Source organism: Vigna unguiculata, chromosome 3 (assembly GCF_037176805.1).
Source record: "Vigna unguiculata cultivar grain cowpea cultivar isolate G323 ecotype 2 chromosome 3, ASM3717680v1, whole genome shotgun sequence".
In the NCBI taxonomy this organism is placed as follows: Eukaryota; Viridiplantae; Streptophyta; class Magnoliopsida; order Fabales; family Fabaceae; genus Vigna; species Vigna unguiculata.
The window spans coordinates 53,027,485-53,052,689 of NC_140794.1; the positions used below are offsets into that span (position 1 = coordinate 53,027,485).

Consider the following 25,205-nt stretch of genomic DNA (forward strand, 5'->3'; position numbering starts at 1 on the left):
TCCATTCAATACACTAGTCTTCCGGAAACAAGAGTTTAAATGTACTATGACAGTTCTATGTTTGATCCTTGGTCTCTTATTTGATATTTTATATATTTTAATATTTAATTATACAACCTTTGTAAAAATATATAATATGTTTAGATTGAGATTTATTCTTGTTAAAATTAGCTTACTCTTGCATTTTGTGTGTTCTCTAGTTTTTTTTTTGTTGCAATGATCGTATACTCTATATGTACGTGAGCAGATATAAAAGTTAATGCTTATAATGACACTAGAGGTATGATGGGAAAATAAAAGATTAGGATAGGAATATTACAAGGATGATGAATTGTAGTTTTGAAAAAAAAAATTGTGTTAAGTTCGTGGTTAATATTTTGAAGTAATCATGAGTTCATTTTTCTTAAAATATTTTTTAATATCTAGTGTAAGAACTGTAAATGTGATTTTATTTTGAAATACCTAATGCTACAAAGTGTATGATGATTAAGAATTACTAAATGTTGTTTTGAATTTTTGGGTTGTTATATTTTGATATCAGAACATGTCAGGTTTTACAGAGGGGGTTTCACCGGGGAGAACAATACCAATGAGACCTGAGCCCAACCACATAAGACATTGACACCACTCTCAACCCAAAACCTTAAGGCAATGGGTTTATGGGTCTTTATTCTTATATAGTGCTCTACTTTCTCATTTCTGGTTAATGTGGGACTTAGACTCATACTTGAATTCCTAACAGAACATGACTCAAACCTTAGGTGAACTGTGGGAAGTGGGGTGTTATTTTTTATTATTATTAGGTTCGTTCTTTGAATGTCTTAGAGATTAATGTGTAACAATTCAAGACAGCTTAATCTTAGGATTGACATGAGGGTTATGAGTTTGTTTTGTTTTTGTAATGTGTATAATTGTGTAAGTTCAATTTTGCTGATTTGGTTGGTGAAAACAACAATAGTAAGAGAGAAAGAATATGGACTTAGTGACGAGGGTGCACACACTTATGACTAAATCTAAGACTATTTTTGTCTTAATTTTGAATGTTTTAATAGTGAGTGTGTCTTTTACTTATTCTTTATCTAATACGCATTGTTTTGTTGTGTTTGCTAGCTAATAATATGGTTTAAGGGGGAAACCCATAATTAGGATTATGATTCTTATTTCTTGACATTGATATATGACATGATAAAAGAAGATAGCGTGGATGCCTTGATATTAATTGCATTTGAGGATAGAAGTTTATGTTCTAGTTTTTTTTGCATATTCTACCTCTTAAAATTTGTTCATCTTATTGTGAGAACCATAAATTTATTATTATTATTATTATTTATTTTCTTCAACCACAAGATCTAATTTTATTTTTATATTAGTAAAACATATTCCTAAGTTCATGTTTTCTTCAAATTGGTATAAAGTCAGCCAAATAGTTGTAGATGGAACTAAATCAATAATCTTTTATGTGGAATTCATTTATTGGTATATTTGTTCTTGCGGTTTATGTTTTGTTTAGCAGTGCATTTGAAAGGTAAAATGAGCTCTCTCATTTTATCCTTACATGAACTAAATGAGATTTGTCTCAAAATTAATTACTACTAACTAGAAAATTTAGAATAAGCAACTCACTAGTGTACTTGTTTGAATTTTCGGTGTTGTATTTGATTTTTTCAAAATCATTTTAAGAGTTCTTTTTACTATTATAGTTTACCGTGTATAAGATGTCTTTGCTACAATTTTGTTTAAAATATTGACAAATGAAGCATAGTTAGTTATCGTGTTTTAAATTTATAAGCTGATGTATTTATCAATGAACTAAATAATATATATAGTTAAGATAATGGTATTTTTGTTTTTCATTTATCCTTTTTTTTTTTACAAAACCCATCAAACGCAAAACCTTGAGTTCTCCATCTCTGATTTCATCAATTTTCTTATTCTTTGATGCCCTTTTGATCAATCCATCATTCTAGGTCTCTCTACAACTTGGTTTTAGTTTGTCTACTTCTGGGGTTATATTATTATAGTATTTTTGTTTAGGGGTGGGGTTAAGGTTTTATTTATTTTTGGAGTTTTGTTTCTTTTGGAATTTCTGTTTATGTTGATTGTAAAAATACGGTGGGTTTGGTTTGAAAGCCCTTTCTTCTCTTTAGCCTTATGTCTCTCCAAAAATCATTTTTTCCTACCATAAAATTTTGATTAAATTCTAATCATTTTTGAAGATTCACTATCACTAGAATAATTTACACGAAGAACTCTACCAAAATCTTCATTCAATTTCTCTTAAAGGTGAGTTCAAAATTTTGTCCAGTCTTTATATGTAACAATCTATTTTCTCCTACATGCAAGTTCCTTTTTTCTTTGCATGTTACTTCCATTCGTCCTTAATGAAATTTCCTTTGGATGAGACCCTAATGTTGTGTCTTTATCGTCATTTGGGTCATTTGTTGTGTAAATAGAATGGTTTAATGTGTGGAGTTTTTTGGGGGAAAAGAGTAATGTTAGGTCAATACGTAAGGGAAACTATTTTCTTTACAAATTTAACACTTTATTGTTGAAGTATAAAATAGGAGTTTGACTTTTGTGTGTGAATGTTGATAAAGCTTGAAAATTTTGCCAAGAGAAAAGAAATTATAATGAATGATGTCTACAATGGTGACAATTTTCTTTTGTGTAGAGGAAGTTAAAATTGTTGTATGAGGAAGATGATTTGGTTTGTGATGTGTAATTATTAAGTGTGGGTGAAATTGCTCGAAGAGATAAATTGATTTGTAGTTGTTGGTGGTGGTGTTATGATATTTGTACAAACAAATATTGGAAAAGTTGTTATAGTATAAATTTTGGAGAATGAGTATGATTTTAATGAATTATTGTTATGTAATTTGACAAATGTACCAAATCGCACAAGTAATACAGTGGACAAGTTCTAATATTGTTCTCCACAGAAACTAATGTGATTTAAGATAATTTTTTGTTTACTAATAAAGGGTAAAAGTAACAACACATTTCAATGTATAAAAAATAAATTCAAAATTAAGAAATAAACATATTTACAAATGGAAACGCTTAATTTGATTTAAGAAACTATATGGTAAAGGCTTCACTGGAATTGGGTTTCATGATTACATTCAAAACAAAAACACTAAGCAATATATTTCGACTTCATTCTCTCGCATTCAGACCTTTTGTAACAAACCTCAATTTTGTTTCAAGCAAGTCTACACTTGAATAATAAGACCTCTATGTCAAGCATTTTTTATTACTAAGTTTGCATTAATGAACAATATTTTGGCGTTATGAATGACCAATGACCACATTTATGTATAGCATGTGAAATTCATTAGTTGTTATATCCTAATCAGGTTTTTCAAACTATCTTTTGGATTGTAGGTACTCCCACATGTGCACCATATTTAGAATATGCAGTTAAAGATCATAATCAGATTTTTTAAACTATCTTTTGGATAAGTAGGTACTCTCGCATGTGCAATATTTGTAGACTATGCAATTAAAACAAGAATAAATCATGAGAGATGATGTAAATAATTATAGTGAACGAGGAATCCACAGAGGATTAAGACTATATTACGCTCGCTCTATCCCCATGAATGAGGGAGTTAGTTACTCCTACACATATTGAATGCTATAATAATGATGAGATTGAATGCCTCCAGCCTTCATATTGTGCTACTACTTTCAAGTGTATATAGATAAAGTTTCTTTCTTTCCAAGTGTGTTTATTTTTTCCTCTCTCCCATTGGCTCTCCTAAATGGGAAGTTTTCCAGAACGGATGTTATTTTTCACCTCTCTTAAGTCTTTTATTTATAAATTTTTCAAATTGGACTAGGCTTGTAATTTTGTACTTGATCTTGTACTGGAATATCTTGTATATATATATATATATATATATATATATATATATATTAATCTTCTGAAAATAAATACCTTTGAGATATTCTTCAAATATTCTGACTAGTAATTGGAGTAACCAACTTGATGAATAACTAATATTGTTGATAACATTTGAATATCCAGTACTCCGCTTGAATAATAATCTTGAAAATATTCTTTAATCTTCACAAATTTTCCTTTATTTAATAATTTGAAAATATTCTTCAAATTTTCGGGGATTTTCTCCTAATCTGCAAAATATAAAATAAATAGTTATATTTTCCAATATTATTAAATAAAACCTAAAATATAAAAAAATTAAAATAAAATAACAATGAAAGATAAAAATAAACAAAATAAAAACATGATAATGCTAATTATCAATTGTATGATTAAATGATTCTTGTTATGGGTTTGTTTGCTTGAATGACTTTGATGCAGTAAGGTGATTTTACTTATGACCTTTGTCTTGTGTGAAGGAAGGGGTCATATATTTATAAATGGTTTTTCTTGTGTGCCTCATTTGTGGTTACAAATGTATTACCATATGTTTAACCATGCATGTATATGTGTAAAGGTTTTTAATGTTGGGTTGTCAAATTAGCTATTTCAAAGATGCTACTTTATAGGATGAGTCCAAGTGCATTAAAGGGGACATGTGATATGGGACTATCCTGACTCTACTAGTATCTAACTCATATAGAGATGATAACTAGGTGGTGATAGTCGAAGGAGACTTCACATGGTAGACGATATAGGAAGCTAATAAAGTTAACCATGTCAGTACTAAATGGCTTATATGATTGAGTTATTGTTATTGAGAGGGAAGAGAAGAGAGACAATAGGACAAGCCTAGAATCTCACGAGTCCATTCAATACACTAGTCTTCAGGAAGCAAAAGTCTAAATGTACTATGGTAGTTCTATGTTTGATCATTCGTCTCTTATTTGATATTTTATAAATTTCAAATATTTAATTATACAACCTTTGTAAACAAGTATAATATATTTAGATTGGGATTTATTCTTATAAAAATTAGCTTATCCTTACATTTTTGTGTGCTCTCTAACTTTCTTTTCTTTTGCGATGATATATTCTATATATCTGATGGTGAAGGTGATAGTGACACTGGAGTTGTGATGGAAAAAAGGAAAATGAAGGATTAGGATATGAGTATTATAGGAATGATGAATTGTTGTTTTGAAAAAAGAAAAATTGTATTAAGTTTCTGGTTTATATTTTGAACTAATCATGAGTTTTTTTTTTAAATATTTTTTAAACATCTCATTATCTAGTATAAAAACTATAAATAATGTAAATTTATTTTAAAATACCTTATTAATGCTACATAATATCATAATTTAGAATTACTAAATGTTGTTTTGAATTTTTAGGTTATTACATTTACGATTCTACAGACTATAGCCAATAATTTGCAATATGCTCAAAGTCCAAGCTGTTAAAGTCTTCACTTTAGGCCATCAAAGAAAAAATGCTTCAAATTTTTTTTCGATACTAATATGTCTCTGTTAAATCAATTATAAAATTAAGTTTAAAAAAAAAGACCTTAAAAAAATAGTACTAATATACTTATATGAACTTAATTATAAAATTATATTTGAGAAAGAACTCATTCTAAAATTTATTTTAGGTTTTCTAAACTCTTAAAAAACATTTACTAAGGGAATATCCGTTCCAATGACAATTTTTCTCTTGCACAATATATTGTTACATACATATATTGTTTCTTTCATACTCATGTTGTGTCAAGTATCCTAAATATTTATCATGAATCAATCCTAAAATATGAAATCACAATAACTATAATATTATAAGGAATTCACAAACTACGAGCATCAAGTAATACCCATTATAGAATCAACATCAAATCAAATCGATGGTAATGATATTCCTTACTAATATTTTTTGTTGCATCAACAAAATTTAATATAAGTTAATGTTAGAAAAAAAATGTTATTAAATGATTGAGTAATTAATTATTTTTAATTATTTAAAGAATTTACTTGTCTACAATTGAGATATCTAGTCAAGAAATTTTAATGGAGTACTACAACTCCATTTTTTTCATTTATTATTTTAATAGAAAATTATACTAACACATTCTTATAGAAAGTAGTTGTTGCCATAATTTAACTTCGTAATTGATGGAATTTTTTACCTAATATTTTAATATTTTTATTACATCAAAACGTTCAATTAATTATTTGAATTATAAATTTTTAATATTATTTTACATTTATCAAAAACTTATAAATAATAACAATTACAGAAAATAATAATTAGAAACATAAACATGACATCGATAAATTGGGTCGTGGGGTTTAATTGGGTTGAGCAAAACCCGACAACACCCAAATCCATGCCATTACATTTATGTTGGGCCGATTTAAACTCAGATTATTGAAACCCATATATGTGTTTTATTTCCCATTCCACAGGAAACATACATGCTTAAAATTGTTAGATAAAGTAGATAACTCGAAAAGAAAGAAAAAAGTTTGTGAAAGAAGAAAAAACAAAGCAAAGTTCTTCTTTGTAACAAGGAAAATGATTTTTTATTTATACATATATTTTCTTTTAAAAACTTCACAGAGTAATGTGCGCCTAAGTCACCTCTCTTCAATATTTAAAAGCATCTTGTTTTAGATTCCCATCTTATATTTTTAAATGATTGTTCATAAATGATAATATGACATGAATAAACTTAAGAAACTTAATTAGTAAATATTTTTTAAAGCTTAAGAAAATATTTATAAACTAGAATTTTATGTTCAGTTATATCTAAATGGTTTTTAAAACTCGTCAAAGCTTATCCATCTTCGTAAAAAATGAAAATTTAAACTCAAATCATCTGCATGTTTAATTACTATATTTTATTCGAATAAATTGGGAACACTCCTTTACCTACCCACATTTGATAAATTTTACATTAACTCAAATATTTTAAATTAGTTATCAACGTAAAAACTCAACTATTCAATAATGTATATTTTTAACATTATCTTGATTGATTTATTACTAATGTGTTTTTTTTTTTCTCAAATCTTCTACAAGTAAGGTAGCCAAATTTTATATAAAAAAATGTGATTGAAATCACACATGCAAATATTCCTTTATCGTAATATTATATATTATATTGTGAGTCACATGTATGCATCCCACAATCTAATTAATTATAGTTCATTGAGTTACATTTAAAAATGTTAGTATCCGTTTATTTTACCACTGCAACACGACAAGATCCTTTTTGTTCTTGATTACAAGTTAAAGACTCACAATTTTTTTATTTCTTAAATAATTTATTTGGATAAAATAATTGAAATATTTTAATTTTTAATTTTTTTAAAACAAATTTATTTATGTTTTATAGCGAACTCAATATTATTTTTTAGTTTAATTTAACTTAGTTTGATCTTTGTTCCGGATTAGTCCGGATCGACCTTCAGTCAGGATCGGCTCGGATTGACCATTGTTTCGGGTTGACCCAACTTGACCTTCGGCTAGGTCGACCCAGCTTGAACTTCAGCTGGAGTCAGTCGTGCTCTACCTTCAGACAGGCCAACCCAACTCAACCTTTAGTCTGGGCCGACTCAGCTTAGAGCCATCTCGTCTCGACCTTTGATTGGTGTCGAATTGGCTCAACCTTTTTCCCGGGACTGCTCGGCTCAACCTTTGGACCGAGTCAATTCGTCTCGATCTTCAGCCCGACTTGACCTTCAGCTTGGGCCAGATCGACTCATCCTTTCGTCCGACTTGGACTATTTAACCCAACTTGACTTTTTGGACATGCAAACTTTTTTTTCCTAACCAATGAACAATTCCACAACTTAGGAAATTTAAATTTCTTTCTTTTTTTTTTTGTAAATTTCAAATTCTACTATTTTAATTATTTGAAATAACTTCTTAAATTCTCAATTTCAATTTTCTTTTTCAAATATATATTTTCCTTGAAATAATTTTAAATTTTTTAAATAAATAAATTGTTCTCTTAAATTGTTTGGTCCAAACACACCATTAGATGTGCTTGAATAAATAGTTAAAATAAACACATCATTTAACAAGATCTTATACACGAGTGTTTACACATAGTCATAAAGTGTATATAATGAATGAAAAATAACTTATTCTGATAAATATAGCAGTGATAAAGCTTATTATAGAATAAATTAAAGAAAACTTGTTTCAGTTGTTCAATATTTTCAAAAGTAAACAAACCTTTCCAAACATTAAGAAGATTATGTTTTGCCAATCTAAAACAAACACTTATTTTTTCACATTATCAATTTTACTGAGTCTATTGTGATAGGAAGTTAGGGATATTAAAAAACATTATCCTAACTCTTGCATATTACTTAAGTTATCATGACGATGACATTAATTAATCTCTCTCATTTTAATTAGGAAAAGAAGTTATGTCAACATAATACAGCTATGGGAAGAAGGAAGAAGAACGTGGCAAAAGAAGAGAAATGCGTTAGTCATATTCCATTGATTTCATCAATCACAAAATTTGTCAATATCAACGTTAGCTTTCAGATTCAACTTCACGACAAACCCTTGTTACAATTGCTTTCAATTCAAAAGGGTTTTATTTTGATTATTTTCTCTTCAAAACGGCCAACCCTTAATGAGCCTAACAATGTGCTGTGCAGATTTGTGAGGGAACATGATTAAGTTGAAGTTTTTCAACACATGTTCATCCATCATGTTTTTCTTTGGTTTATACAAGATGGGGGCATCATAACAACTAAATAAATAAGAACGGTGATAGATATAATTAATGATATGATACAAATTTAGAAAGTTGACAATTGAGTGGTTGTAGCCATAGAGTGTATAAAAGATATTATCTTTGTTTTATATTTTATGGTTTAATTATATGTTTGATTATTGATTTTGTTAAAAAATATTAAATTGGTCTTCCAGATTTTTTTTTTATTTTAATTTGATCTCGATTCTTAAAAGTTAATACAATTTAGTCTAGATTTTTGAAAAATAATACAATTTAATCCTTTTAGATAAATTTCTTAACAAACATTATGAATTTTTCTTTAAATAAGTCATGTCAATAGGATTATGTTAATTATAGAAATAAAATAAATCATTTTTATTAATAGTCTCAATTTTGATAAAAAAATTATTAATCTGTTTCAAAAAAATTAACAAAAATATTGAATTGTATAAATATTTCATAAATCAAAATCAAATTGTATCAATTTGCATACATCATAATCAAATTAAAAAAAAAAACTAAACAATCAACTTGAAACAGAAATAAAATTAAATTAAACTTTATTTTATTGTTTTAAAGTTATAAAATGCTTGTCAAGTTGATAAAGTGAAAATTTTATGGAAAAAGGACATTGAAATAAAGAAAGTGAAATGAAAATTTTGAAAAAAAATTAAGAAACTACTTAATTTTTTTAAAATATTAATAATATATCGTTTTTAGGAATATATCCTTTCAACATGATAAATGTTTATGTTTATCTAAATTTTTATACCGTCATTACATATGTTTCACCTGCTTAATGTTTATTAAAAATAAATATAAATTTTAATATGTCATATCATATTCTTAGAATTCATTTTTATCTTTCCTATTTATCTTCGAAAACTATTATGAATCAGTTCAATCTGTATTTTTAATTTTTCCTTAATAAAAGACGATGTTACTAGTTTGTAGCTGCATTGATTGGAAAACTAACGCCTGACTTTGTTGCTTGCTATAGTAGTTCTAGTTTTTTATTTTTTATTTCTTAATTTTCCCTCAACTTTATAATATGTTTCGAGTTTAAAACATCTCCAATAATATTATAAAAAATAATAAAAAAATATGTGATGTGATTATAAAAAGTTCTTTAACTTAACTTTTATATGTCCCAAATGCAATATAAGATTTGTAAACTCAAAACTTCTTTCCAAGAATATATTTTTTAAAACTTGAAATAAGTCATTCAATTATCTCATAATTTGTTAAAAGCCATTGTTTATATAATCATTTTCCCTATCAGAACAAACACCCACCAACTACTCCAATAAGAAAACTTTATATAAACCACATAAACAACTTCCATTAAAATGCTATTGCAATAATTATGTACCATCTCTAGGTAGCCCCTCAACAAAAAAACATGTTTGGTGTTGAAAAATTATTTTATGGTTCAACCATTTTCTATACAATAAATATGTTAAATAATTAGTACTGATTATAAAAGTAATGTTTTTGATATTCAAATTCAAACAATATAATAAAACACTATAAATAATTTATACTATAATATTATTATTAAATATAAATACAATCATATTAATTCTCAAAATGATTTTTTTATTAATTTCTTATAAATTGTAGTTATTTTGCTGTCTTTAAATTTATTATATTTTATGTCTTTATACGTTGGTAGTATAAGTTAAAATCATACTCTCTTTTTTTAATGCTAACTAATGCACAAATGACATTATTTAAGATATAATTAATTATCTTTACTTTCAATGTGTTGATGTGACATCTTTTTTTTAATAGATTAAATTATTAAATAAAGCATCACAAAATTATAATAATGAAAAGCACTCAGATGAACATAAAACGTAGGAAAGGTAACTGTTACAGTCATCCAGAATTGTACTGTGAAAACAAATTTGGGCATACCACCATGTCATAACAAAACGTAAAGTAAGATAACAGTTTAGCAAAAGGGGCTGCCACTAAACAGCTAGTACAAAAGGCCCCATGGCCATGAAACTGTCCCTAAGGCCATCAAGACAAGAGAATTTAAGACGCACCGCTGCTATCCCCAGATCCACCTCGAGCACCTCTCTCATCTACTCCCACCAGAAGGTGATCATCGCAAAACGGAACATAACAGAACATACACAAAATGCAAGGGTAAGCTAGTGCAGTTTAAAACTTATCAGGGGAGAGAAGAATAAGTACTTAAACAGTCCAAACATGCAACACAGAAGGCATAGAGTATCATGTTATAGCAGACAAACAGGACACTATGACTCAATTATCCGGATACATATACTAAGATCGGATCCACTGGACGCTTGCACTTGTGGTGGCCTCTACTGCTCTGCAGAGCCATTGCCAATGGGTTTCACCCTACCACACACAAGGTTAGCCTTTAAGCGTCTAAGGCCATTATCCTGCCATAGACTAGGGTCTCCCGCTACTCTCACCACTTGGGTCAGTTTGCTTTACATGAGACTCACTGACCCTTTAGAGTTTCGGGATGCGGTCCTTACTTGAATTCATATCTTCATATACACACTACACGCCACCATAAAGTCTCCCCACCAGACTCATGGAATTACGCCTATCTCACACCAATTTCATGTTTCGTAACTCATAACCACCACTTATTATCTCATCATAAATTTCTCATGCACATTCTCAACCAACCATACAAATTTCCATATATTACTCATGTTCACATACAGATTTCAATGCATACCACTCATACAACTCATGCAATCACACCTAAATCTTGCATGTTCGAGATAATTAGCCACACCCAAAGTAAACACGAATCCAAAAACATAAGTCTGCACCATTCTCGCCTGGGCTAGAAGCCCTCGCCTAAGCTACAACGACTGTCTCGCTTAAGCTAGGCCTTCTCGCCTAGGCGAGGCCTGGAACAGTGGCACTCTGCGAGCCCTCGCTTGGGCGAGTCCAGCTCGCCTGGGCGAGTCCAGCTCGCCTGGGCGAGATTGTCATTCGCCCAAAAATATAAAACCCCTCGCCTAAACGAGGAGGCAAGTAGAGTACACTGGCTTTCCTCGAGTACTCACTTGGGCGAGCCATTCTCGCCTGAGCGAGACAACGCGTCGCTCAAAACAAGCTTTGGTCGCCTGAGCGAGATGCTCGAGCAGCACCAAGGCGAGCTCTCTGCTATTCTCGCCTGAGCGAAACGAGCTCGTTTAGGCGAGAATACCAGTTCTCCCCCACTGTTTCACACATGCAGCACCACAAACAGACATATCCACACCAAACAATTCATTACCATACAAGCACAACACTTTTAAACCATCCCATTCACGAAATAAAGCACAAATATATGGAAAAGCACTAAAATTTTACAAACAGAAAAGACTAACTCCCCTTACCTTTTCTAGACACGAGAAAAGAAGCAGCAACCCAAGGAACGCAATCAGGCACAACAGCTCTACGGACTAAAATGGTGAGCTGAAACGGAAACCCCAAGACCCAAAACGAGAGTAAGAAATGGAACCCTAACCGCAACAAAACGCCAACTGGAAGAAGGTGGATAGAGAAAAAGGAAAGGCTATAATAGATATGTGGTATTTACCAAAGAAGAACACTGAGCTAGCTTGAAGATGGAGTTTTCTCTGTGCCCTAGCAGAGCTCCTTGCTTGAGTTATGGGATGGAGAGGAGGATTGTTTCTGAAAATGTGACAAGAGGCAAATGAGACAATTGAGTGGGGTATTGGGGTCCTACTGCTAGCCTTGGGCCTACGAAGAGGCTAGGCCCAACACGTAAAACTGAAAATGGGGCTTACAATTGAAATTTGGAATAATTAACTTCATTACATAAAATTATAAAAATTTATAAGTGTTATAAAAGTCTAATTGATTCTAATAAATGAATTTTAACCTCTATAATCATTAATGTAATTTAATTTTATTTATAGGATAAAAGTGCAGAAAAATATTATATAAATATTATATAACTGTAATTGATAATTTATTTAAAAAATAAAATAAAAAGTAAATTAAATAATAATTTTTTTTTATGTTTCGCACTTTATTACTTGATGATAGTTCATGTACTGGATTGTTTACTTTTTTATTTTTCGTTTATTGTTTTGTATATTAGTTTAAGCTTTTTTAATGTGTAATTAGTAATACTTAATATAATGGCTTGTTTACTTTTTTATTTTCATTCGGTGCTTTCTATATTAGTTTAAGCTTTTTTATGGTTAATTATATTTAAATTTTTTGCAACATTAAAAATGAAAGAGAAACAGTTAAAAATGAAGAGAACGATAAAAATATTTTATTATTTAATTATCTTTTAACGTTATTTTTTTTGTACATTAAATCAATTATTAATTATATAATTAGTATTTTTAAGACATCGGTTAAAGACACCGATTAAGATATAATTAATAAAGATAAAATTCATAATCAAATATGTTATTGAATGAATTTTAATTCTAATAATTATTAATATTATTTTATTTTATTTAAATGACAAAATTATCCATAAATATTATAGTAATTATGATTTATTTGATCCTTACAAATAAAAGTTTAAATAATTAAATAATAAAATAATGTTAACGTGGTTGTAATGTAGTTAAAGAAAATTATACCAAAAGTTATGAATATTATAACACTGATTTTGGTTTAAAGGAATATAGTACAATAATGTTTAAATTAAATTTAGAACTCTCTACAATAATTTTTGTAATGAAAATAACTAATACAGTATCATATTAAATAATATAAAAATCATTAAGTAATTTTTTGACTCAATTAAAAATAAAATGAAATATTAAACTTTTGATAACATTAAATTTTATTATTTATTTATTTTATCGGTACAATTATATTAAAATTATTTGATTTTATATTTTTTTTTGTACATCAAAAGAATTAGAAATGAGAGTTGAATAATAATTATGAATATTTTTGTCCTTTAAATAAAGTAAAACTGCATTAATGATTATTGAAGTTAAAATTCATTTAATGTCACAGTTAACTATGAAATTTTGTAAAATTCAATGCATATTAATTATTCTTGCTTTTTGGACATTAGTTGACAGGCAGTGGCGGAGTTATTTGGGGGCAGGGAGGGGCCTGGCCCCCCCAAGATTTTTATTTTTTATTTATATATATATATATATATATATATATATATATATATATATATATATATATATATATATATATTTATTTAATTTTTTTTATTTTTTAAATTATAGGAATATATATATTAGAAATTAATAAAAATTAAATTTTTTATTTTTTATTTTTTTATTTAAACATAAAATTTATGTAAATACATAATAAAATATAAAATTAAATATAATAAAAAATAAAAATATTTAGGTTTAATTTTTCTTTTGACTCCTGATTTTATTTAAAAATTGAGAGTAGGATTAGGTTAATTATATACCAACAAAGCAAATCATCCATATTAAGAGTTTCAATTTTAATGAAAAGATCATTGGTATGTTTCGGGGAATTTAACGAAATTTACCATACAAGACGATCAGTTTTTCAAAAATTGAGACCAAATTCAAACTAAAAAAAGAGTTGGAGGACGAACTTAACATTTTTAAACGAAAGCATGAATGAAAAGAGTAATTAAACCAAATATTTATTAACCTAATTTTTATTTTCCTTTTCATTGTCTTTTTAGTTTTTCACAAATTGTAATAATCTCTCACTCTCATAAGTCTTCTCTTTTTTTTTAAAGAAAAAAAAAGTTAGACATAAACTCATTATATTTCTCATTTATCCTCTTCCTTTCCTATCTTTTGTCTTATTTGATAATGAAAACATTGTTTTTTTTATCTAATGAGCTTTTTGTATATTCTTTTTTTTTATGAATATAGAAAAAAATAATAGTGTGTTATGTATTAAGAATAATGAATATATTTTTCTTTTAATAATTACATGTCTCAATTTTTTATTAGATTATGATCAATTATTTTTTAGTATTATTTTAAAAAAGTATGTTGATAAAGAATGAAAGAATAAATTAATCGTTTAAGAGTGATGAAAAGAAAATTATTGACTAAAACAAGATAGATTCTACCTCTTCACATATTTTAAAGCATTATACTAATGATAAAAAATGTTCAGTTAGGGAAGTCATTTTTTGAAGCATTATACTAATGATCGAATTTAATTATATCAAAATTATATTACTTTGGTCCCTCCGACACTTTTAGTCAAGATTCGCCACTATTGACAGGGCCATTATAGTTATATAAAACTTAGGAGAATGCTAACCAGTGTCCTAAGGACACTAGTTAAGGATCATTAATTTGCATTATTTTCTTCTTTTTATATTGAAATTTGAAATAATTAAATACATTACTTAAGATGGTATAAATGCATATAACAAATTTTATAAAGACAAAAATACCCTTTTAAAGTTGTAAACAATAATGTACTGATACAAAATAATGACTTTGGAATTTTTTTTAAGGTCTCTGCTGAAAAGAAAAAGAAATATCTCTAGTGACACTTCAAGAGTCTCTGAGAGTGAAAATTTCAAATGTGAAGACGATAACCCTTTGAAAGATATGTCTTTGAGTTTTGTAATTAAAAAAAAAATCTTCAGTGATGAAATTATTATACTTTTTTGTGGAAAAAATTTGTCTTTCTACTACTACTTCAAACTAATTTTCCTTTTTTGTTTTGAATATGCTTTGTAGATGGTAAATTTCACATTGGATGGAGATAGTGGTAAAGATAAGAGCAACAATGAAAGGAATTTTGATACAGAGTGTTGGAAAAAAATATTGAGAAGTCAAAGAAAGAAATTTCGATCAAATCTCAAATTGATACTTTAGTTATTTTTTATAAATTTTTTAAATGTTTAACACTTTGTTGATTATTCTGTTAATTTAAACTTCCTTATGTTTATGTTTAGTTATATTTAATTTTTAACAACATTAAAACACAATTATGGGTATTTTTGTCTTTTGAATAAAATAAGATTGCATGAATGGTGATTAGTTCAGATTTAATTTAATATTACACTTACCTATGTATTTCTTATAGGATTCAATGCATATTAATTATCTTAATCAGTGCCCACTGGTTAGCATGACCCTAAAACTTAAGTGTATTTTTGTCCTCTAAATAAAGTAAATGCATTAATGATCAATATTCAAAATCCATTTAATGTCAAAGTTAACTATAAATTTTTGTAAATTTTAATGTTTATAAATTATCCTTGATAATTGCCTTGAAGCAACTTAAAACTATACACAAACCACATAAACAACTTCCATTAAAATGTTATTGCAATAAGGAGAATGTCAACCAGTATCCTAAGAACATTTGTTAAGGAGAATGTCAACCATCATTTTTACACTAAAAGTTGAAATAATTAAGTACAGTAATTAAAATAGTATAAATGTACATAACAAATTTTATAAAGACAAAAATATCTTTTTAAATTTTTAGACAATAACTTTATCATACAAAACAAGGACTTTAGAATTTTTAAAATCTCTACTAAAAAGCAAAAAAAAAAAAAAATCAATGAAGTCTCAAATTGATACTTTAATTTAATTTATTTTTTTTTGTAAAATTTTAAAATGTTTAACACTATTTTTTTGTTGATTTTTCTGTTAATTTAAACTTTTTTTTGTTAAATTTTTAGATATTTAACACTATTTTTTTGGTTGTTTTTCTGTAATTTAAATTTTTTTATGTTTAATTATATTTAATTTTTAGCAACATTAAAATATAGTTATTTTATCATTTAATTGGTTTTTAACTTTTATTTGTGAACATTAAATAAATGTATAATTAGTCAGATGGTACCCACTTTCTTCATATATGTGTTAGTTTGGTACTTGCTTTTAAAAATGTGTCAATTTAGTCTCAACTCTTGAAAAAAGTGTCTTAATCATGTTTCTTTCACACAAAAATTACTAAAGTCGTTAACTTAATTCATGACTTTTACCACTAAGTTTTAATATAAATATCAATATTTAATTTTGTAAGTCATTTTAAATATCAATACCGTTAACGGTGTTAATAATTTTTTGCTGAAAAGGACATAATTGAGACATCTTTTCAAAATTTGGGACTCAATTGACACATTTTTAAAAACGAGTATCAAACTGACACATCTAGATGGAAGTGGGTATCATCCGACTAATTAAACCTTAAATAAAATATTAAACACACATGTACAATATTTGTGGGTATTTTTGTCCTTTAAATAAAATAAAGTTGCATTAATAGTTATTAAGTTAAATTTTATTTAATATCACACTTATTTATGTATTTTTGCATGATTCAATGTACATTAATTATCCTTAACCAGTGTTCTAGGACACTGGTTAACAAGACCCTTGCAATAATTATGTATTCCCTAAAAAAAATATTTGGTGTTGAAAGGTTATTTTATTGTTCAACCATTTTCTATACAGTAAATATTTTAAATAGTTAGTATTGATTATGATAGTAATGTTTTTTATTGTAATTATTCCTTAACCGATGTTTTAAGATACCTGTTAGCATTATCCTAATATTATTATATAAATACAATCATATTAATTCTCAAAATATTTTTTAATTATTTATTATAAATTGTAGGTGTTTCATTGGTCTTTAAATTCATTATATTATATGTCTGAATATACATCGGTAGTATAAGTTAAAATTATACTTTTATTTTAACTCAAGAGAAAGTAAATAAGAGAATTAAAGAGAAAAAGAGGAAGGAAAAAATAAACATGGCATTTTGGCATTACCTAGGATTAAAATCTTCACTAAACATGTTATTTGAGATTGATGTTGTTTCCCATATAAATAATTTGTCGAGAACATCTTCCATCTCATTTGATCCACCACATAAAAGATAAACTTCAATACACAAATTCTTATTTTGTGTGCTTCCAACTTTGCTTGGTTTGGCCCGTTTGATATGTTTTATTTCGGAAATTTGAAAATAAAAGGTTTTTTTATCTAATTTTAAAAACAACTGAAGAAAACAAAAAATCCAAGATGAACATCAACAATCAAATTGTTGAATCTTAAACTTCAGAGTTTATCTTGATTGAGAGCTTCAAAGTTGTTTATAGAATTTAGGAAAGACAATATTGAGACTAAATAAGTGGTCCATTTGGACAATATTGCGGCAGAGGTTAGTGTTCGGTGATTTGAAATGAGTGGGTGGACCTAGTTTACAGACCACAAGTTTTGACGTACATAATGATATTTTAATATATTATAATTACTTTTGAATTATTTATTTTATTTTTTTAGCGTATAATATGATATCTAAAAGTGATTTAAATTATGATTAAAAATAAATGGGTCAAAATATTATCTTGTAGGAAATGAATCGTAAATTCTATATATTCTCCACAGCATTTATGGGTGAGGCAGATCCATGCAACCTATCATATTGAAGTCACATCTGGGCCCCACACCTTCCCATAGCATTGTGAAATTGTCCTCCGCGTGTCACCGCGCCTATGAATCTTCCCTATTCACATTTCCCTTTCCAACAATATTGTTTTCTTCTTCTCTTATACAATCAAAATACTCATGATAACTTATAATAATAATAATACAAATACTTATTTCTCTTTTTTAGTTTAATGTTTAATATTTATATCTACAAATTTTAAGGTGCTCATAAATTTAAGCATTTTTAGTTAAACTTTTGTTAACTTTTTTAGCAAATAACCAGAATTTTATATTTTTAATAAAAAGACATTAATAAGTATTTATATTATTTTTATTGAAAACGTATGAGATAATAATATATTGTTATTATTACTTACATTAATGGTAATAACTGTTATAGTTCTTTGATTCTTGTATGTAATGACATAAAAGTAATAAAAGGGTATAACAACTTCAATGGTGACTACGGTACTTTAATGGTGACTGCGGTTAGTTCATTGATAATTATGAGTGTATTTGTTTTCATCTACGGAGGGTGAAAATTTCCCTCATATGGACATGGAAAGGAGGGAGGGTGGGCGACAATTATAAAATATTAATATAAGTTTTATGTTAAAATAAGTAAATAATTAAAATGGTAGAAAAAAAAATAGAAATAACTTATTCGAATTTTAAATGTTTATTTTGGTTCATTTCAAATCATAATTTTTTATTTATTAAGAAGTGGATTTTAAGCTTAATTTTAAAAAACTCAAAATCAAATTATAAGATAAAATTTGTACAACTTAAGATTTGATATTAATGAGTGTGTTAATAACGATCAATAACGAAATAATATGTCTAACAAACAATAAATATCGCTATATAAACTTTAATAATGACTCTGATACCATGTTAAAGTAAACTTTAAATTTAACTTAATCTCACAAAATAGACTTCTAAAATAAAATTTATACTTACTTTTATATATATATATATATATATATATATATATATATTCTAAATTCTCTAATCTATGTTAGATTTTTAACATTAAAATATTTTTATTTATTACATTCATAAAATTATTCATAAATTTCTCCTCAATTTCTTATTATCTTTTCTCGTACTTAAACAATTATACTTTCGTCTTTTTTTTCTCTCAAATCTAATTTAACTCTTTTAAATTTATCCTCCAATCCACTGATGTAAAAGCAAAAAGGGAGTATGATGGTCCATATTATTTAATATATTTTCAATAAAAGTGAAAATTTATCGTTTTATAGCTTTTGTATTTATATTTAAAATACATGTCTTTTTAATCTTTTGAAATTAATTTTCTGAGAATATCTTTATATACAATTGTATGTAATTGATATACTGTCACTTCTATTAGAAAGAGACACAAAAATATTAAAGAAAAACTATTTTAACTAAATAGTATTGATTAATATTTTAATCAGTGTATTATAATCCTGAAAAATATTAATTTATATTGGAAGAGCTTTATGGTTCATTTGGTGTATAATTTTTACAATATATAAAAAAAAAATCATATATTTATATTTGTTAGTAGCCTGAAAGTTTATGTATTAAATTTTGAAAAGTTATAATGATACATATTTTTAAGAAAAATACTAAGAAATGTACTCATTCCTATAAATATAATTAACTTTTAATACAGAAAATTATATTAATTCAATCATGAGAAATTATTTAAATTGTTTTAAAATGATGAATTTAAAAGTTTTTTTTTTAAAAAAAGAATACAGTAAAAGCGTGTATTAAGAAAAAGAATATAATAAAGAAAAAATTATTTTATATACACATAATATATTATATTATGTATTTATATTTCAGTTATCATATTTTTCACTTAAAATTTCCTTATTTCTGCTCTTATTTTATTTTGATAGTGCCAATGTTCACGGTGGAGGTTGGATTGTCAATTACCTTTGATTAATCCCCCTTGCCTAACGCGAATAATAACAAATCCATATCTTATATGTAAAATGTATTTTATTAAGAAGAAGTTTGGGATAACTTAATTGAGTTTTATGAAAAATTATATATGTTTAGTTTATTTAGTAAATCCAACTTCATTTATTAAGTACCCTTTCATTTTTGTAATAAACTTTCGTTATGTTTGAACAAACTTTCTTACAAAGATAAAATTAAATTAAATTAAAGATGAAATTCATTTGAATTTCTCTTCTAATTACTATCATCATAATGTGAAAATTCATAATATTGATTTTAAATAGTATAATAAATTGTAATAAAACATTTAATTGAGTTACTGTAAAACAATATGTCAGAATTTGGATACACGTGGAGAAAAAAAATGTAACTGACGAAAATCCTGGAACATGAGCATGTATAGAAAACGGAAAGAGATATAAAATGAAGCGCAAAGTGGAAGACACGCAAAGCAAAGGTGAATTTAATTGAAGAGGAAGACAATCCGAACTTTCATTCCGTTTTACAAAGCGCACACTCATCATTGTAATGAAAGAGAAGCCGCGTAACAACCAACAACATCTTCACACCCTTTCTTTTCTTTTCTTTTCCTTTCTCTCTCTCTCTCTCTCTCTCTTTCAGCGGCTCTTAAACACCATTGTCACTTCACCCCTCTTTTAAAATTCTCCATATTCCATTCATCACTTTTCCACATATAAAAAATACCCTTCAACTTTGCACGGAGTAATTTGCTAGGAGAGTACGAAGGTGAGTGAGCAACTCAACTCTGCAGCTACAAGAACATCACTTTTTTTTCTTCTTTATATTCGCTCATGATTGATTATGTTTGTTTCTTTGAATTTTTCCTTGCTCTTGCGTATGCCACTTTGTATTAAATTAAATTAAACTGGCCCCTCTTAAATTTATTATTTTATACATACATACATACATGCTAATATTATATATATTAAATATTGTTGTCATGAATATAAGATTAAGGTGTGTTGTTCACTTATTGGGGTCCTCTGTGTACAGGTCCTTGAGAGGTGGGTGTAGTAGCTTTTGGGAAGGTTGACATGGAGGAACGGTATGAGCCATTGAAGGAGCTTGGTTCTGGGAATTTTGGTGTGGCCAGGTTGGCAAAAGACAAGAAGACTGGAGAGCTTGTTGCCGTCAAATACATAGAGAGGGGTAAAAAGGTAAACTTATTTTTTTGCCAAATTGTTTCACTTGCAGTGAAATTCCATTGACTACTACTGAGTACTCACTAATGCTGTTGTAGGCTCAGAGATTTTCTTTGCATTGATTACTCTTTTTCCTGACGATCTGAATTTGGAAACTATCGGTTTTGTTTTTGTGTTTTCTTATGCTAGTGTATGAATTATTATATGATATCTCTGGACCATGTTTTTCTTTCAAAATCTTAAATTGAATGTTCAATGATTCATCATATCATATGAATCAAGGTACAATAACAATGGTTGGAGTTTTGAATCTGTTAACCAGAGGAGCTACTTTTCCTGGTGATGATATTTCCTTCCTCCTTGTGTTTCTCAACTAGTCAACTCTCGAAATTTATACTGTATTCTACTGATGGGTAGTTTCCATGAAAGTCTTATTCAGCATCATCTCAAGGAAAATTGGAGAATCAATATGCTGCAACGCATAGAGTCTCCAAAGTTCACTCTTTATTGCCTACTAGCAATTGGAACCCATTTCTTCTTTTGAATTTCAAGTACAAATAAATAAAAATTGAATTCTGTAGTTCTTCTTAATGTCTTTGCCATTCTTGTTGAAATTTTGACCGTCCTTTGATGATTGGAGAATTTTAGTCTAGGATGTACATGACATACAGAATTATTTTTGTTGTTCTGTCTATGGAGCTTATGTAGTTTACTTCACCATTCTCAACGAGAAGCTTATCATCAAAGCTTAAAGGGATAACGTTGATTTTATAGTTTTTGTGCAAAATCTTTCTCATGTGTTTTTCTTCTGAGTGAGCTATGTTTTTGGTACCAGATTGATGAGAATGTTCAGAGGGAGATAATTAACCACCGATCTTTAAGGCATCCAAATATAATCAGGTTCAAAGAGGTAAGACCTTACTTTTCTTCAGCAAACTACCCCTTTCGTTAGATTTGAAGGGAAATTGGGTGTTTTTTAGTTAAGCAAGTGGTTATCTGCTCTCATTTTTGGTGCTTGCATCTCTCATGTTGCACTCTGCTTGAAATTTTTTCTCGTAATGACTTTTGATTGTGTAATTTGTTGTCCCTTTATAACGAGTTGTAATTGTTGACATAATGTGCACAACATCATTTGGAATGTTATATTATTACTACAAGTAATGGGGCCATAATCATTTGCAGTCAGACTCATAATTCAAATTGATGTGACGTACTGTACATAATTTTCCGCATAACTCCTTCAGCAAATCTTGCAAGCCAAGATCATCGATATGAAAATATCTGCTGAAATCACTTGGACCAGTACCTTCAGAAGAAACCATCAAGAAGTCAACAAGATAATCTTTAGCCATGAACTTGACTCGTACCATTTGAAAAGGAGAAAAAAAATGCTTATTAGTATCATTCCCTTTTTCTAATGCTGTAATTTGTTTATTTTCTTCATGGGCTAGGATCAAATTCTACTCCAGTTATTCTAGCATGATGTGATGCCTTTTCTACTCAGAGCTTTAAGAAGTCACGCACAATAAAATGCTGAATCAGATATATTTTCTGTAGGTCTTGCTGACCCCGACACATTTAGCTATTGTCTTGGAGTATGCTTCAGGTGGTGAACTTTTTGAGAGGATATGTAGTGCTGGTCGATTTAGCGAAGATGAGGTTGTAGAATCTATAGTGTAGTTGATTTATCTATTACTTTTTCTTTCATGCAATCCCTATTCAGGAATAAGGTATACATTCATATTGAAATTTACCAAGTGAATGAATTCTCTGCACTGCAGGCAAGATATTTCTTCCAGCAGCTAATATCCGGGGTTAGCTACTGTCATTCAATGGTATGCACTCAGAACCCATTCTGTTCTTCATTACAAGCTCATCTCTTATATCATGTTATGCTGCCTATTTCAGGAAATTTGTCATAGAGATCTGAAGTTGGAAAACACTCTCTTGGACGGAAAACCATCTCCTCGACTTAAAATTTGTGACTTTGGTTACTCCAAGGTTAATAGCATTCACGTACAAGATGCTTTTTTGAATATATCACATGCCTATCATTATTACATTATATTCTGTGCACACATATGTTTCTTATTATTTTTCTTGACTTTCCTATCTATTTCAACATGTAATTGTAGTCTGCTCTACTGCATTCTCAACCTAAATCAACAGTTGGAACTCCTGCATACATTGCTCCAGAGGTTCTGTCACGAAAGGAGTATGATGGGAAGGTATTGAGACTTTTTGTTATTTTCCTGAGGAACTTGAAAATATCAAGTAACAACCAACGGCAATTAAAAGCCATGGTTCATGGTTTAACAATTTAAACCATTCCCACTTCCATTTGAAAGTTCATAGTATGATCTTGAATGCCCAATTTCTTAAGCTAATTGGTCTTTTTTTTGTAGATTTCAGATGTTTGGTCCTGTGGTGTGACTCTTTATGTCATGTTGGTTGGTGCGTACCCATTTGAAGATCCAGAAGATCCTAGAAATTTCAGAAAGACTATTGGGGTGAGCTCTTGATAGTTGCTTAACTTAACAGTTCATTTCTGGTTAATCTAATATGGAAGAAAACTTACTCCGAATCTCTGGTTGGTAGAGAATAATTGGTGTTCAGTACTCCATACCCGACTATGTTCGTGTTTCTTCTGAGTGTAGGAATCTTCTCTCTAGAATCTTTGTTGCTGACCCTGCAAAGGTATGTATGGCTAATTCTCCAAAGAGCAATGATATTCATTATTTTTAAACATCCATCAACGCCTATCATTTCTCTGTATCTCTCTCCCTATCACATCATAGCATTGTTAAATTTTATATTTTTTCTCTCTTTCTTTGAGTGTCATTAGGTATTTTGGATGCCGATAAATCATTTTTCTTCTCTAAAAGCATGTGTACTAGTCATACAACCTGTAATAACAGAATTACAAAGTTTCGTTCGAATGAACCTTAGATCAATCCATATTTCACATTAGTATGCATTTATCTAACCCATAGCAACTCACATTGATTTTGTTCTAGAATAATGAGAGTCTTCACCTTTCTAAATCTAACTATTTATGATCCTTGTTAAAGAGGATCACCATTCCAGAGATAAAACAGAATCCTTGGTTTCTGAAGAATTTGCCTAAAGAGATCATCGAAGCTGAAAGAAAAGGATTTGAGGAAACAAAGAAAGACCAACCAAGCCAAAAGGTGGAAGAAATCATGAAGATCATACAAGAAGCAAGGGTACCAGGACAAGGATCCAAAGCTGGTGATGGTATTGGTGGGCAAGGTGGTACTGGATCATTAGATATTGAGGATGTTGAGGAAATTGATGTTAGTGGTGACTTTGAACATGTGTGATGGAGACCTTCGTTAGTTGATGGCTAGATTGTCTATAAAGACATAGCATTATCAAGATTTATGGCATTGTGGACACTTTTGTTCTAAAGATACTTATTATACCCGGCTTGAAATAGGATGTGTTTATTATTTGAATAGAATTAAGATAACACTGCTGTTGGTTATTAGTTTTAGTAAGTTCAAAATTAAAACTACTTGGCATCGAAATACTATTTAACATGTTCTAAAAAATGTCTTCCTAGAATAACTGTTAAATGATTTAATAAATGGCTTGGTCCACAAATTATGTCTTTTCTTACACTTGCATTTTTTTATTTTTCAGTAAATATCTTAAAATTTGTATTAATTTCAACACACTTAAACATTTTACACCATTCTTTTATTAGTAAAAATTAATTTAAATAATCTTTTTTCTCAACTTAGGAAAGTACTTTTTACCAACAACACTATAATAGAAATATCAAAATCTAAAACAAATAATACCTTAGTCATGAATCATGATTATTAATCTTAATAATGATATTTGAACTGATTTGGGTGGGATATTTTAAAACAATTTGTTTTCTTAGAAATATAACAAATGTGATTAATGTATGTACCTCACACATCTTGAGGATCTTTGAGAAATTAAAATAAAATTTCGTACAATTTTGGAAATTGAAAGCGTTTATTTTTTATTTCTCATTGCTTGCGTA

At 28.1% G+C, this 25,205-nt stretch overlaps 1 protein-coding gene across 1 annotated transcript; it reads left to right on the top strand.

The window, feature by feature from the left end:
• The first annotated feature begins 20,449 nt into the window (after nt 1-20,449).
• Nucleotides 20,450-24,677, top strand: LOC114178555 (serine/threonine-protein kinase SAPK3-like). Its single transcript, XM_028064544.2, has 10 exons — nt 20,450-20,750; nt 21,018-21,181; nt 22,002-22,076; nt 22,724-22,825; nt 22,948-23,001; nt 23,075-23,167; nt 23,302-23,394; nt 23,572-23,676; nt 23,765-23,863; nt 24,238-24,677. Exons 2-10 carry the CDS (start codon nt 21,059-21,061, stop codon nt 24,508-24,510), a joined length of 1,017 nt encoding a protein of 338 aa, XP_027920345.1. The 5' UTR covers nt 20,450-20,750; nt 21,018-21,058; the 3' UTR covers nt 24,511-24,677.
• Nucleotides 24,678-25,205: the final 528 nt, after the last annotated feature.